General features: G+C 35.0%; 1 protein-coding gene across 1 annotated transcript in view; it reads left to right on the top strand.

The window, feature by feature from the left end:
* The first annotated feature begins 1,607 nt into the window (after positions 1-1,607).
* Positions 1,608-14,474, top strand: part of LOC129264680 (dentin sialophosphoprotein-like) — a 28,035-nt gene continuing 15,168 nt past the window's right edge. Inside the window, exons 1-6 of the mRNA XM_064100059.1 lie at positions 1,608-1,623; positions 2,654-2,749; positions 6,333-6,377; positions 7,029-7,076; positions 12,701-12,889; positions 13,436-13,687. Coding sequence (XP_063956129.1) covers positions 2,689-2,749; positions 6,333-6,377; positions 7,029-7,076; positions 12,701-12,889; positions 13,436-13,687 — 595 coding nt within the window. The 5' untranslated portion in view covers positions 1,608-1,623; positions 2,654-2,688. The remainder of the gene's footprint in view (positions 1,624-2,653; positions 2,750-6,332; positions 6,378-7,028; positions 7,077-12,700; positions 12,890-13,435; positions 13,688-14,474) is intronic.

Genomic DNA, 14,474 nt, shown 5'->3' on the forward strand with positions numbered 1-14,474 from the left:
GGGTATGTGACATACATTTTCCGACACACTTTCATGGATTGAGCCGGAAATATACATGTACATGTTAAAGCCCGTAAACCCCCAAGGAGTTTTCAGAGATGGAGAACCCTCCAACATATTCGATTCCCTTTGAAGCCACTTTGATGCCGCAAGAATAAAATATGTTAGACATGTTTATTTCGCTGCCACTCGTCGGATACTACGAGCAGACACATTGCGAACTTATACGGGGGAAAGCAAAAATAAATGTTGCAATATTTATTGAAATGTGATTTGAAATTACTAGACTGGCCGTGGCATGTGGCTGCAACTGTGACACATGACGTCACAAATTCCTTGAAACTTATCTTAATTTTTGTAATGTGGACAGGGGCTGCGGAACGGTTTTCAAAGTGGGGGGGGGGGCTGACCATGCAAAAAATCACAATCGTATGGTCATTTTTGCGTTTTTGTACACGGTTTTGGAAAAAATTGGGGGGGGGGGGGCTGAAGCCCCCCCAGCCCCCCCCCCCCCCCCGGTTCCGCGGCCCCTGGTGGAAGTGTGTGGAAATTCGTAAAATGTCAAATTCTGAAGGTTTTCACATTTTGAAACTCTTATCATACAATATTTCCCAAAATTTCAGGACATAATAAGGCTTTGAGATCATTATATTACTTAACGTGAATAATATCCACGTTTTGTTACTAAATGAAATTGGAAATATTCGCAAATATCCATTTTCAACACAAACCACTTTCCATGAAAGGCAACAGTGCACTTGTGTATTCTTTGGTACTTCTTTAGAAACTGAAAGCTATATCAATTAATTTGCATTCGTTGTAAATCCATTTTTTACCTCCATAGTAACCGATAGAGATGTATTTCATTTTTATGCCGTTACCACCCAACTCCTTCCTCGCAAACACCCAAACATTTGATATTAAAAAAACTATATCAGTGGATTATTTTTATTACTTCATTCGAGATTCCGGGCCACCTGGTATTAACCTTTCTTGTCGCACCCATCTACTTTAAAAAAAACATGAAGCGTATAAAATAATACTTCTCTTTTACTGAAATACGAGTACATGGGTATAAAACATAAAAACATGAAATATTTTAATTTTGTTTAGAATTGTAAATCTATACACGAGCGTATCTTTGAAAGAATTGTTATAAACTTTTTCATTAGGTTGATGGTTTATCTTCGGGAGGGGCGGAGTTTTCAAATAATAAAAAATAAATATCTAAAGTGCCAACGTGTCAAATATTCTCGAATATTGAGAACAAAATGCCAAACAAGATTTCATCACAATCATGGTTATTTTAACATCTGTTGTACTACTCTAAGCATTATGCTTACCGGGATTTTCGTCTGTAAGATACAATTTGTCCCATAATTTAGTTTCCCCTATATATCTAAGCATTCCTTTTTTTTTAATTCTAACGTCACATTAATTATGAGGAACTCCAGTAAATGTTTAATTTTTAGAACAACATGAAGTTTTATTACTTTGAAATTTATGCTGTGCAGAGACACCCCTCATACAAAAATGAACTCGCCCGCCTTTCGAAATCTGTCAGCTTGTTGTATCTGTCTGTCGTTGACGGAATTTGTCATTACTCCTCTGGACCTCGCAGAGGTAAGTTTGTTTGGCCATCATTGGTTGATATTTTAACGAGGGGAATAGATTTCTATCGTGTGTACGTTTTTTTTTTCTTTTTATCAAATAGATCCCTCGTCTTTTTACTAATTTACCCTCTTCCCCACCCTACTTCTTGCTCTCTGCCCATCTACTCCCTATCCCCATTTTTCTGGTCACTGGGTTCCTCTTTGCAGCTCAACAACTCCGGTTTTATCAAGGTATATCAGACGTATTATATTGGCATCTTTTAATCATCATACATCATTCAAAAATCATTTACAATTTTCGATGAATTACATTCTCGCTAAAAATCGTGATCATAAGGTTTAGGTATTTCTTATCTTCATTCACCGGTAGGAATTCCTTAAAAAGCTGTGTGCACTATGAACGCCTAGCTTAGCCGGGTAATATAGGAGCGCCTTGAGCACATAACAAGGTGGATATGTGCGCGATATAAATACCCTATATTAGATAAGTATATGTTTTCATTCGATACCAAAATCAAGTCAAATATATCTGGGGGGCATTTCATGAAAGGACTTGTCGGACGTTTTATCCGACAAGTCCCATTTTATCCGACAGTTACCATGGTAACAGTACCTCTCAGCCAATCAACATCAGAGAAAGATGTCAGATCTGACAACTTGTCGGATGAAAATGTTGATGAAACACTCCCCAGGTATCCATCTGCATGAATACAAAATTCGTTTTATTGCTATTGTGGGTTTATCCGACTAAGATCTAGATAAATGCCTGATAAAGGATGACAACGACATTCGGTTAACTACACACCAAGCATTTCTTAGGCAATCGCATGGACTCTGAAAAGAACAAAATAGTTCCATAATATATTTAGATTACATTAAAGAAAGCTTCACATATCTATTTTAATGAAAAATTTTTAATATGCTTTATTTTTTTCTTCATTTTACTTGTGTTTTATCTTAAAAGGGAATTACACATCAAAATCTATAATGGGGCTAAATAATTCTACAATTTATTTCCCCCTATAATTTTGCAACATCAGACCTTGTCACAGAAACGTACGTCTGAAGCATTGTCATGTTTCGCCTTCTCATCCTTGTGGCCCTCTTGGGCTTCGGGCTCTTACATGTGGAAGCTGGTAAGTGTGAATTTAATAAAATTTCTACCATGTTCACCTTTGACAAAACTGACCAAATCTTCCATTAAAAATATCCAAAAGATCAAAATATGCTGAATGTGTTTTGAACGTGATAAATAATTTAAATTTCTTATATAACATTAAAGCATATTTGTTAACATTTCATTTTTTTTTTTTTTTTTTTTTTTTTTTTTTTGGGGGGGGGGGGGTGATTCAGAGTGTACAAATTACCTGCATCAAGAAAACGAGAATAAAAAAATGTGATTAATATTCATGTTACTTTCAATAATATGCATTTGGCATGATTTACGTTTCCTATTAAAATATCACTTATTAATCGTGACTTTGACAAATGATGACTTTGAAGAAAAAAAAGAATTGTTCGATTTTTGAAACGTTTGGCATTAACAGCGATTGTACAATTCTTCCTGTGAATTGTAGTTGATGAGCCTATACAAGATTCAAGTACGCATCACTCATATTTATAAAGCCTGTTATAAAGAAAATAAATCCCGAGAGTCCTTCTATAATAGCACATTGCTCCAATTTACTATGTTATCAACATTTACAATTGTAAAAAGGGTTATTAATATTATGACATTCTTTTTTTTTATAAATATTTAAGAGAATTTAACGTTTTTGTTCTACAAACGATCTGATGCAAGCATAGGCAATCTTTATAAAAACAGAAAAAACAGGCCTGGTATCTGTTCGGCAATTTTGTGAAGGTGCGGTACGAAGCTATGGCGAAAAATGTTGGAATATATATTTTTTGTTTAAATATGGGTATTCTCTAATCTTTATATATATATATATATATATATATATATATATATATGTATATCGCAAATTAACTTTAAGTGGAATAATTTATTTTTTTCGAACTTAATGATCTCGCAAAGATGTACTCTTTTTCTCTTATATGTATAAATGATGTTTTGTTTTAATTAAAAAGAAAAATACGGGGAAATATTATGAACTCGAAATTTAAAACAAATAAGAAGAAAGGGGAAACGGAGTACAATAATACTATTATTTTGGAGGAGAAATTACAGTTAGTTTTATTGATATTATATAATGACTAGGGTTTTGACTATATGGTTTGATTATCAAATAACAATAAAAGAAAATGAAATGAAACACATTATAACAAAGACGTGCGTATAATAATGAGAGATGATGGAGAATTAAATGACAGGAATAAACTGTAAGAGATATTGACGATTTGACGTACAGCTGGAATGCGAATACAGTATAAAAATAGCAAAATATCAATAGGAAAGGAGCAAAATGTGAAAATTATAAGTAAAATATATACCAGATTTCATTGTATTCTATTTTATCATATAGATTTAATTTATTAGCGTTTTTTTTTTCTTTAAAAATGTAAGAATGATATTCACTACTGCTTTGATGTGTAAAGGACATCGCAAGCCTTACGGCTGGTCCACGATCAAATTTTGGAACGAATTGCATTTTGCTCATTTTCTGAAAATGTGAATGAAAAGTTTATTTTTATTTGAATTTAAATTAAGGGAATGGATACTACTACTGATTAACCTAGACGTAAAATGTTTCCAAGGTAATTGGTTATATACCAGCAAAAAATGCTGTCCTGCCGAGTTCATACGGGAGTTACCACAAACAGAAACAGATACTTATATAACGATTTTGGATGATTGCAAGCTTTTATTTTGGGGTAAAGGCCTAATAAGTTTCAAATCGTAGCCAACCATACGATTGCTATGACGTCATTACGACTAGATATTAAAATTCACTTTTAATCTAATACGGATGATAGCATAGTCACAGATTTGGACATGGGTATTTGTATAATGATTTAGAACATTAAACAGTGAGATGTTCCATGTCTCAATATTAGCATCAAATTCTATTAACGTTTTATTCCAGAATCGGGTCGCAGACCAATTGTAAGGTATATGCGATCTCCTTAAGATTGATGTGATAGACATATTTTACACACATGCATGGAAATATGAAATGTTTATGATTTCAAGTAATAAAATAAGAAAATGGAAAATCCACATAATGAATATTCCTGTGGGCATACGTGCAACATTTTGCACAAAATATCTACTCTACTTATTTCAGATTTTGAAGAAATTTCAGCGCTTTTATGATTTATTTTTTTAGAATTAGATGTCATTATTCCAGCCTGGAGCATGCCTTTATATCAAGAAACTATACGCCGATATGTAAAATATTTTCATTTTTTTCAGAAAATATATGTTTTGGATACAAACGATTTCATCCAACTTCAGTTCAATTTCGCTATTTGTCGTATGTTTATCAAAATATCAGGCTACTTGGCCATTCTGTCAAAATTTTGAACTTGATAAAAAAGATCATTTGCATGTTAAATATATATAAAATATCATTTATAAATATATATAAAAGATTGATATGCCTGCTTCAAATGAATGTCAGGTCAACACTCAACCATTCACATGTAAAGCCCATACCAACAATAACGAGCGGATGCTAATAATATGATAGGGGTGAAATTAATGTGGAACTCTAAAATGACGCTTTATTTATTATTTTGTTTCAATTTTGGGTTATTGTCTTATATTCATGTTTTGAATCAACTTGTTGTTATGTGGTGGACCTTATATACAAAAATTGCGTTGTTGCTTATAGTGAAGCAAAGCGAATGGTCAAAATTATTGGTTAAGTAAAAGTACTTTACCAAAAGAACACACGATAGACTTGAAGACAAAAATAATGAAGAGAACATGACATTTTGATAAGAATTACATGTTTCGAGGTAATAAAATCTCATTCTCAGCCTGAAAATTAAACAGAGAGATTGGTATATACACTTTGGATAACAGTAAATTTGAAGAATGTAGTTACACGCGATTACAAAAATAGAAGATATGTTGTGAATTCAATTTTTTAAAGGATTAAAAGCTGATTAATCAGAACATTTAGGGGGTAAGGTGGTATAGAAAGCATTGTTTCAAAACGGGGCACCGGTTGGTTGAGTTGGATGAGCATTCTCCATTTGAGTAAAATATCTTCTTTTGACTTTTAGTTGAAAATCAGTTTGAGCAGAATCGAGAATTTGCAAACACTGCATGTGTAATGCATTCAGACAAGTATTGGGGTGCATGTTTGTAGGTGTGTCCAAATGTGGAGGAAATAATCCTTCCACAGGACCGGTACACTGTAAAAACTGTGGTGTTAAAACTGACACCAGTGGGTGTGAATAGAGGACCACACTCTCTGGTGTTAAAATTACACCCTAGAGATTGAATATAACAACAAAGATTGTACATGTAACAACCAGAGGTGTTGCAATAACACCTATAGGTGCTAAACTAACAGTGTCAATTTAACACCGGTGTAAAATAACTGGTGTGGTCCTCTATGTACACCGTTTAACACTTCAGTTTTTGCTGTGTACTCCTGTACTCGTGTCTTATTATTGTGTTTGGTATGTTTGGTTTCACCAATGATGTATAGCGACATTGTGAGCAGAATTCATAAGGGATATGTGGTGTAATGAGCGATCCCGAAAATTCATTACGATTATTTCTTAAAACATTTCTATATGTAGATAGCAGCAGCAGCAGCAGCAGTGAAAGCGGAAGTAGGAGTAGAGGTGAGTGACGTCATCACAAAATGCCATATTTCCATTAAATGATGTTAAAAGAATTGGATAAAACAACATTGATATTTTTGGAAAAGCAACAACTTTTAAACTGTATATATTGTGGTATTTTTAGAATTGTTCATAGGGATAAAAATGTTATTCTGGAAGAACAAATCTATTCCGTGAATCATTTAACGAAATAATAACGGTAACAACAATAATAATAATTATAGTGATAATAAAAATGATAACAACAATAATAATCTTGATAAAAATAATGATAATAATGATAATAATATTAATAATGATAATATAATAAATTGTCTCCTGGATAGTCTAATTGTATATGACATGAATTTGGGATTATATTTTTGGTCTTCGTACATTTTCGAAGGCTAATATAATGTGAATACTTTTAAAACATATCGCAGATCTGCAAAAACTAGGAACTTACAGCTCATTTTTCTTAAAAGTAAGAGTTAAGTGAAAGTTAACCAATGCTTATAATTCGAAATCCTTTTTTTTTTGTAACGTTCACTTTTCTCCAGTAATAAGGTCTAGGAACCAGACTCAACCTTGCTAGAAAAAAAAATCGCCGTTACTGGCATGGGAGTTATAACGGCACATTTATTATTATTTTGTTTTATTATTTCAAACAAGAACAAATCCAATGGGGAACAACATCGGTCACCAATCCCGGAGGAAAAGGTGGGTATTTTCTAATGATTACTTTAATGTACTGTCCATCAGAGGGTGTTTTAGCATACGCTTCGCAGACTTTTTTTGGAACGTTAAGAGTCGTTTGAAAATTCTCGTCAAAAACACAATGGACAGATTAGAGGTCGCTGTCGAAAGTTGAGTGGACCGAGACAGCACATCGTCTTAAGAATTCGTACCGGACGAAAAATTGCAAATATGCAGTGAGTCCAGTCTCCAAGACGAAACTGCCGTTTTCATTCAGCGATTTTCGATAACTAAGGACTATAGCGAAAAGCTTATCGGCGTTATAGAAAGCGTCTGCTAAAATGCCCTACTACGTGCTGGGTGACTTTCGCGACCAGCGATCATCAATCACACAAGTTTGTACTCATGGCCGTAAAAGTAATTTTTTATCAAGACGCGTAAAAGTTTTGAAGGAGCAAAGAGCATTTTTGATAGTGAAATAAGAGGATTTCTTGCACATTTTGATGAATTTCGTGAGTTTTTTTTTCAGTAGAAATGTTTTTTCTAAAGTGTCTAAATTATTTTGGTGGGGGGGGGGGGGGGCGCCTGCCGCTGCATACGACCGGTTGTAATTTGCAATTTGTTTGTGTTTTTAATTTTTAATCGAGAGAATGTCCATTTTCTTGTCTTTTTTTTTAGCCTTGGTGACTCTAACCAAGACGCTCGTTCACTGGATTGTAATAGAAATTGCATTAAGATTGAATAGGGACTTTTCAATTGTAAACTAAAGTATATAGAAACAAATCCACGAAGAGTATTGATTCCTCGAGTAATATTGAATATATAAGACAATATTGAATCTATGGAATGGGTTAAAATTGTGAAGTAAACTCATATAGCTCTCTGTGGTCGCGACGTTTTACCAACCGCTTTCGGCTTCATCAAGCGAATAAACACCAAGCGTGTCTTTCCAAGTGATCTTGCAGCCAAGATCACTAGACCGCAGTGAAACCAGGTGATGTGAGCTAAATCATGGAAATTGCTCGTTCTTGCTCGCATTTGTTCGTTGCCATCTGTCTTTGCTCGCTTGAAGTTTGCTTGCGTTCGGTTGCAGATGTTTAAAAAAATTCAAGCTACCGTGCTAGAATGCAATAGTCCAGGATAGGCCCCATAGATAACTGACCAAACCTTGTTTTTTTTTATATATACAATATTTGTTTATGGTTTCTTGTCAATTCGAGGGTGCTGATTACGAATCTGAATGATGCCACTCGTGTAACCTTGAGCATTTTCCGCAAATTGGCAAAATCCAATATGGCCGCCAAAATATATAAATTACCCATGAAAATCATAAAATTGTCCGCGTATTGGCTATGAAATGCATGAAATTGTGTGGCAGGAGTGAAAAACTCTCTGAAAAAATAATTTTTGACAAAATATTTATTTTCCTGATATTCAAAATGGCCGCCATAGGCAATTGTATACTCTATTATGTACAATATGAATAGGGAAAACTAATTTTCAAAAAATAAGCACTAAACTGCAAAAAATCGCGATGTATGAACGAAGTAATATATGCAAATCTTCATTACTAACGAGATATATCATTTATTATGTCATATATGGAAACATTGCTGTATTTTGATATCTAAAATAGCTGCCACTGGCCCAAGGAGTATTATTTACAATGGCAAAGGCCGGGGCCAAAAAAAAAAGAGTGAGCACTAAAATGCATATTATTAAGGTAAACGAGTGGAATACTCACTAAAACCATAATTGTTAATATGCCATTTATGTGATAAATGCTGTATTTTGAAATCCAAAATGGCTGCCATATGCCCTATATTTATCATGTACAATGCGAATGGCGAAACTATTTTTCACACGAGTAAGAAACATAAAATGCATGTAATTGTGATGTACGAGTGAAATATTGTCTGACAACATTGTTTTATAGCAAGACATATCATTTCTTTTGTCATGCATGAAATAAGTGATTATGAAATTCAAAATGGCCCCTATTTGCCCTAACAGTATTATCTACAATGTGAATCGGGACATATAATTTTGTAAGAATTTTGATTTGTTTGACAATCCATATAATCCTGTTGTATGAGTAAAATGTTATTTGAAAACATATTTTTGTTTGGATGTTGTTTGAAGGTTTGCATGGTGGTATGTACAATCGCTGATGTGGTTTACGGTACACCATGTGAAGTGTTGTAGAAACAGTGGAAAGGAGAAGAGAAGAAATGGATAGGCGAGAAAGTGGAGATTTGAGAGTAGAGTATTCTTTCTTGAAGGTAGTCCTGAAAAGGACTGTAAACCAGGAAAGATTGATGAGTTGAGAACAGCTTGAGTAGTAGAGCTAGTGAGGAGATGCTGGCTTGAGTCGGCGAGTAGAGATGATGAGTAGTAGAGAGACTCGACGTTTCGGGCAGGTTGACTGTCCGTCTTCAGGAGACACTCCTGAAGACGGACAGTCAACCTGCCCGAAACGTCGAGTCTCTCTACTACTCATCATCTCTACTCGCCGACTCAAGCCAGCATCTCCTCACTAGCTCTACTACTCAAGCTGTTCTCAACTCATCAATCTTTCCTGGTTTACAGTCCTTTTCAGGACTACCTTCAAGAAAGAATACTCTACTCTCAAATCTCCACTTTCTCGCCTATCCATTTCTTCTCTTCTCCTTTCCACTGTTTCTACAACACTTCACATGGTGTACCGTAAACCACATCAGCGATATTTTTGTTTATAAATTATAGCATTTCTTCTGCCATATAGGTGATAAATACTGTATTTTGACATTCAAAATAACCTCTACAAGCCCTAACTAAATTATTTAATATGCGAATAGGGAAACTAATTTTCACAAGAGTGAGAATCATAAAATGCATATAACTGTGATGCACGAGTAAAATGTTGTCTTAAACATGATTTATAACTGAATACATCACATATTGGTCATGGAGGTAATAAATGCTGTACTTTAAAATCCAAAATGGCTGCCATAGGTCCTAAAAGTATTGTGTACATTGTAACATGGGACATATGATTTGGACAGAATTTGGCTTTGCTTGACTCTAAATATTGCATATGATTGTGAATTATGATGTAAGGGTGAAATATTGTCTAAAACCATGGTTTCTAACGAGATATATCATAATGTTGTGTAATTAAGGTGATAAATGCTGCATTTTTAATTGAAAATGGCCACCATAGGCCCTTATCGTAAAATATACAATTTGAGTGGAGACAAATAATGTTCACAAAAAGGGCATATGGCAGCCATTTTGAATGTTGAAATACAGTATTTATCACCTAAATTACATAAGATATGATATATTTTGTTATAAATCATGTTTTCAGACAATATTTCACTCATACATCACCATTTGGCCAAGCAAAGCCAAATTCTATTGAAATGATTTGTTCCCATTCACATTGTGCATTATACCGTAAGGGCCTGTAGCGGCCATTTTGACTTTCAAATAACAGTATTTATCACCTAACTGGCAGAATAAATGATATATCTTAATATAAATTATGCTTTCAGACAGTATTTTACTCATATATCACTATTACGTGCATTTATGGTGCTCACTCCTGTGAATATTGGTTTACCACTTTGCATTGTACATATTACAGTTAATGTCTATGGCGGCCATTTTAAAAGTCTAAATACAGTAGTTAACACAAACTTGAAACCTGAATGATATATTTCGTTAGAAAATACGTTTTAAGACAGTATCCCATTAATTTATCACATATATAGTGCTCACTTTTGTGATTTCTTTGCTCCCCCTTTCTCATTGCGCATAATACTTTTAGGGCCTTTGGCAGCCATTTTGAATATCAAAATACAACATTCATCACATACATGGCATAATAATACTATATTTCGTTAACAAATATGTTTTTAGTCAGTATTCTACTCGTTTAATCTTAATAATATGCATTTTAGTGATCACTCTTGTGAATGTTTTGGACCCCATTGCCATTGTATGCAATACTGTTTGGGCCAGTGGTGGCTATTTTAGATATCACAATACAGCAATGTTCCCATATATGACATAATAAATGATATATCTCATTAGTAATGATGATTTGCATATATTACTTCGTTCATACATCGCGATTTTTTGCAGTTTAGTGCTCATTTTTGTGAAAATTAGTTTTCCCTATTCATATTGTACATAATAGAGTATACAAGGGCCTATGGCAGCCATTTTGAATATCAGGAAAATAAATATTTTGTCAAAAATTATTTTTTCAGAGAGTATTTCACTCCTGTCACACAATTTCATGCATTTCATAGCCAATGTGCGGACAATTTTATGATTTTCATGGGTAATTTGCATATTTTGGCGGCCATATTGGATTTTGCCAATTTGCGGAAAATGCTCAAGGTTACACGAGTGGCATCAATCAGATTCGGGATCAGCACCCTCGAATTGACAAGAAACCATAAAAAAATGTTGTATATATAAAAAACAAGGTTATGCCTCTTCTATCCTGGACTACAAGGCCTCTGCGTTAAAGCCCCCTCACACCTGACGGAATGTAGGCGGACGAAGGGTGACGAATAGGAAAAATGCACGAAATGCACGCGAATTCAACGAATTCGAATAAAATTTCTGTCAAATCATGCAATCAGTAACAATTATCATATTTTATCAATGAACGGTAAGCAAATGATAAATATTACATGCGAAGGATATCCATTTTTCGGTTCACCTCTTCACCTAGTTAATTGCAGGGTTGATATAACCCAATAAGACGAACGAACAGTGAGCAATGGTTTGATAGGGTGTGCGATTAGAAACGAAGACGAGGGAATAGATCGGGCAATCTTGTTCGTTGTGTCATCGTGATGCTTCGTTACGGGTTCTTTCGAGATCGGTCCACTTTGGCAAAAGCGCGAAGAGGGACTATGCGCGACAAAAACGCACGAACGATAAACAAACGATTACCGCATACTAAATAAGAGATCCGAATTCAAACAGATGATCAACGATTTTTCAATTCGTCGGGAAATTTTAAACATGTTCAAAATTTCCGCACGAATTTGAATAATCGCAGCTGTTAGTTCAGAAGATGTACGAACCCAAATACGAAGGGTAAATATGATTTACTATCAGAAACCATTGAAAACGATTTGTTTAAAAATGCCTTTCGCCAGCCGTCGCAAGGCATATTTACGGCAATTCGGTCAGGTGTGAGGGAGCCTTTAGGTAAGAGGGGGCCTTTAGACTGAGTATTAACCTCGTATTAGCTCGTTCCATTGCGTTGTGTTCCTTGGTCTGCGTTCGGGAAATCCGTAGCTAAACGTAAGCCAGACTTAATCGAATTTCGCTCATAATTCACAGCAGAGAATACCTCCTGATTATAAAAGCATTCGAAAGATAGCTTTGGAAACTTTCGAAGATGGTATGCTCTTTCAGGATCTATACCATAAACTTTTCAGAAAAAGTTTCATTAAACATGTAATTTTTGAGTTGTTATATTCTTTTTTGTACTCACTGACTCGGTATGAGTATTTTGAAGTAAAGCTTAACCATGTATTTACAAAACTGTAACAGTGACAATTTAGTCTTTAGACAGGTTTAAAACATGTTAAAGGTGGAAGATTCTATTATTTGATGTTATGATTTTTTTTTGCATACAGGCAGCAATAGGGTTGAATGTGATGGAGGACCTTTACAAAGAACAGAGCTCTTGACTGGCCTCCAACCGCCCTGCACTGTGACGGCTAATTTCAATAGCGACGCCGATAATGCAATCCTGAATTTCTGCGCTAATCAACTCGATACCACTGACCCAGCTAGCGTTGATACAGCTGACTGTTATGACTTGGGTATGTCTTCCACATAAGATAGTTTTCATGATTAATAGGGCCTGGGGATGATTTATGGGGGTAAGGGGTAGATCCAGGATTTTGAAAGAGGGGGGGGGGGGCACATTTTCCCAAGGAAAAATTTGACAAGCAAAAGAAACAGAAAAAAGGTCTTCACTTTCAAGGGAGGGGGGTGCGCACTTCTGCTTTACGGCATTTTTACATTACAAATTTTAATTGTGCCTCTCAAAGGAGGGGGGGGGGGCAAAGTCGGCCCGTGCCACCCTCCCTTTCTCTCCCCCTGGATCCGCCAGTGACAGAGGTGCTGAATGAAGGTGATATGGTAGGAAAAAATCATATTTTCTCGTTTTTGTTGTTATTTTTTATTTATATTTTGCATTTTTTTACATTGTCCATGGCCAATAACTTGATTTTAACTGGGATACAATAAATGAAATACAAATATAATAAAACAGTGATGTATCACCAGGGAACATGTACCATTTATCATTTACTAATGAAAAGACTCAAACAATTACTTTTCATTTGATAAAATTACATTTGCAGAGATAAGCTCAACAGATGCTCCATCCATAGTGTTCAAGAACGGGCAAATTATCAAGCAGACTGCAGCACAACCATTCTTTGAGAAAGGGGTCTTGACTATACTCGAAATCACTATCAACTATTCCAAATGCACGGTGTTAAACAGGAACAACGGTCTCGAGATACCAATCGAATCACCAAACGAAATTTCCTTTAGGTACTTGTATGTGTCAACCACCACAGGACAGCATTCAACAATAGATGCTCAGGAAGGTAATCATTCATTATATTTCTATCTAGGGGTTGTTACACATAGACTTAATTGTTACTAAAACTAACGCAACTCAAGCTTAAATGCCGACGCACACATGATATTTTACGCACAATTTTATATTGATTGATTGATTGATAGCGCGCGTGTACTTAGAATGAGTTGACCAACGCGATGATGCGTTTTATACTGTATACATGCAACTGGGAATTTAAATACGACAGTAATTACGTCACATTTACATCTTTGAGAAATATTGCATGGGTGTTTTTTTTTAATAGGGGCAATTCGACATAAATGTGACATGTGTGTATCGATAAAATTAGATTTCTATGATAGAATTACACTACCACTATCCAGGGGGAAAACAGAAAGCGGGGAATAAGATGTGTAAAGAGAAAACAGTGTATGACCCTTTTTTTTTTGGGGGGGGGCAAGTGTCATAGCACACAGCCCTTTATTATTGGATAATAATTGAGGTTATCAGGGGCGGACCCAGCTTTCACCAATAGGGGGGGCCGAAAAATATTTTCATCAACATTTTTCTCTATTGGCCGCTATAATCTGTTGTTTTTTTTTTGGGGGGGGGTTGGTTTTTCATGGGGTAGTCCTAACTAAAGACTGATGTTTTAAGTATTTGTTATTTTTTATTGTTATGAACAAGATATAAGATATCTCATGTGGTCTTGATATATAATGCGAGCGCAAAGCGTGAGCTCAAATTCTTTGATATTTCGTGTCCTTAGACCTGAAGATTCTGAGCAGTTTTGATAATCATGAACAAAGATA

The sequence above is a fragment of the Lytechinus pictus genome, chromosome 1 (genome assembly GCF_037042905.1).
Source record: "Lytechinus pictus isolate F3 Inbred chromosome 1, Lp3.0, whole genome shotgun sequence".
NCBI lineage: Eukaryota > Metazoa > Echinodermata > Echinoidea > Temnopleuroida > Toxopneustidae > Lytechinus > Lytechinus pictus.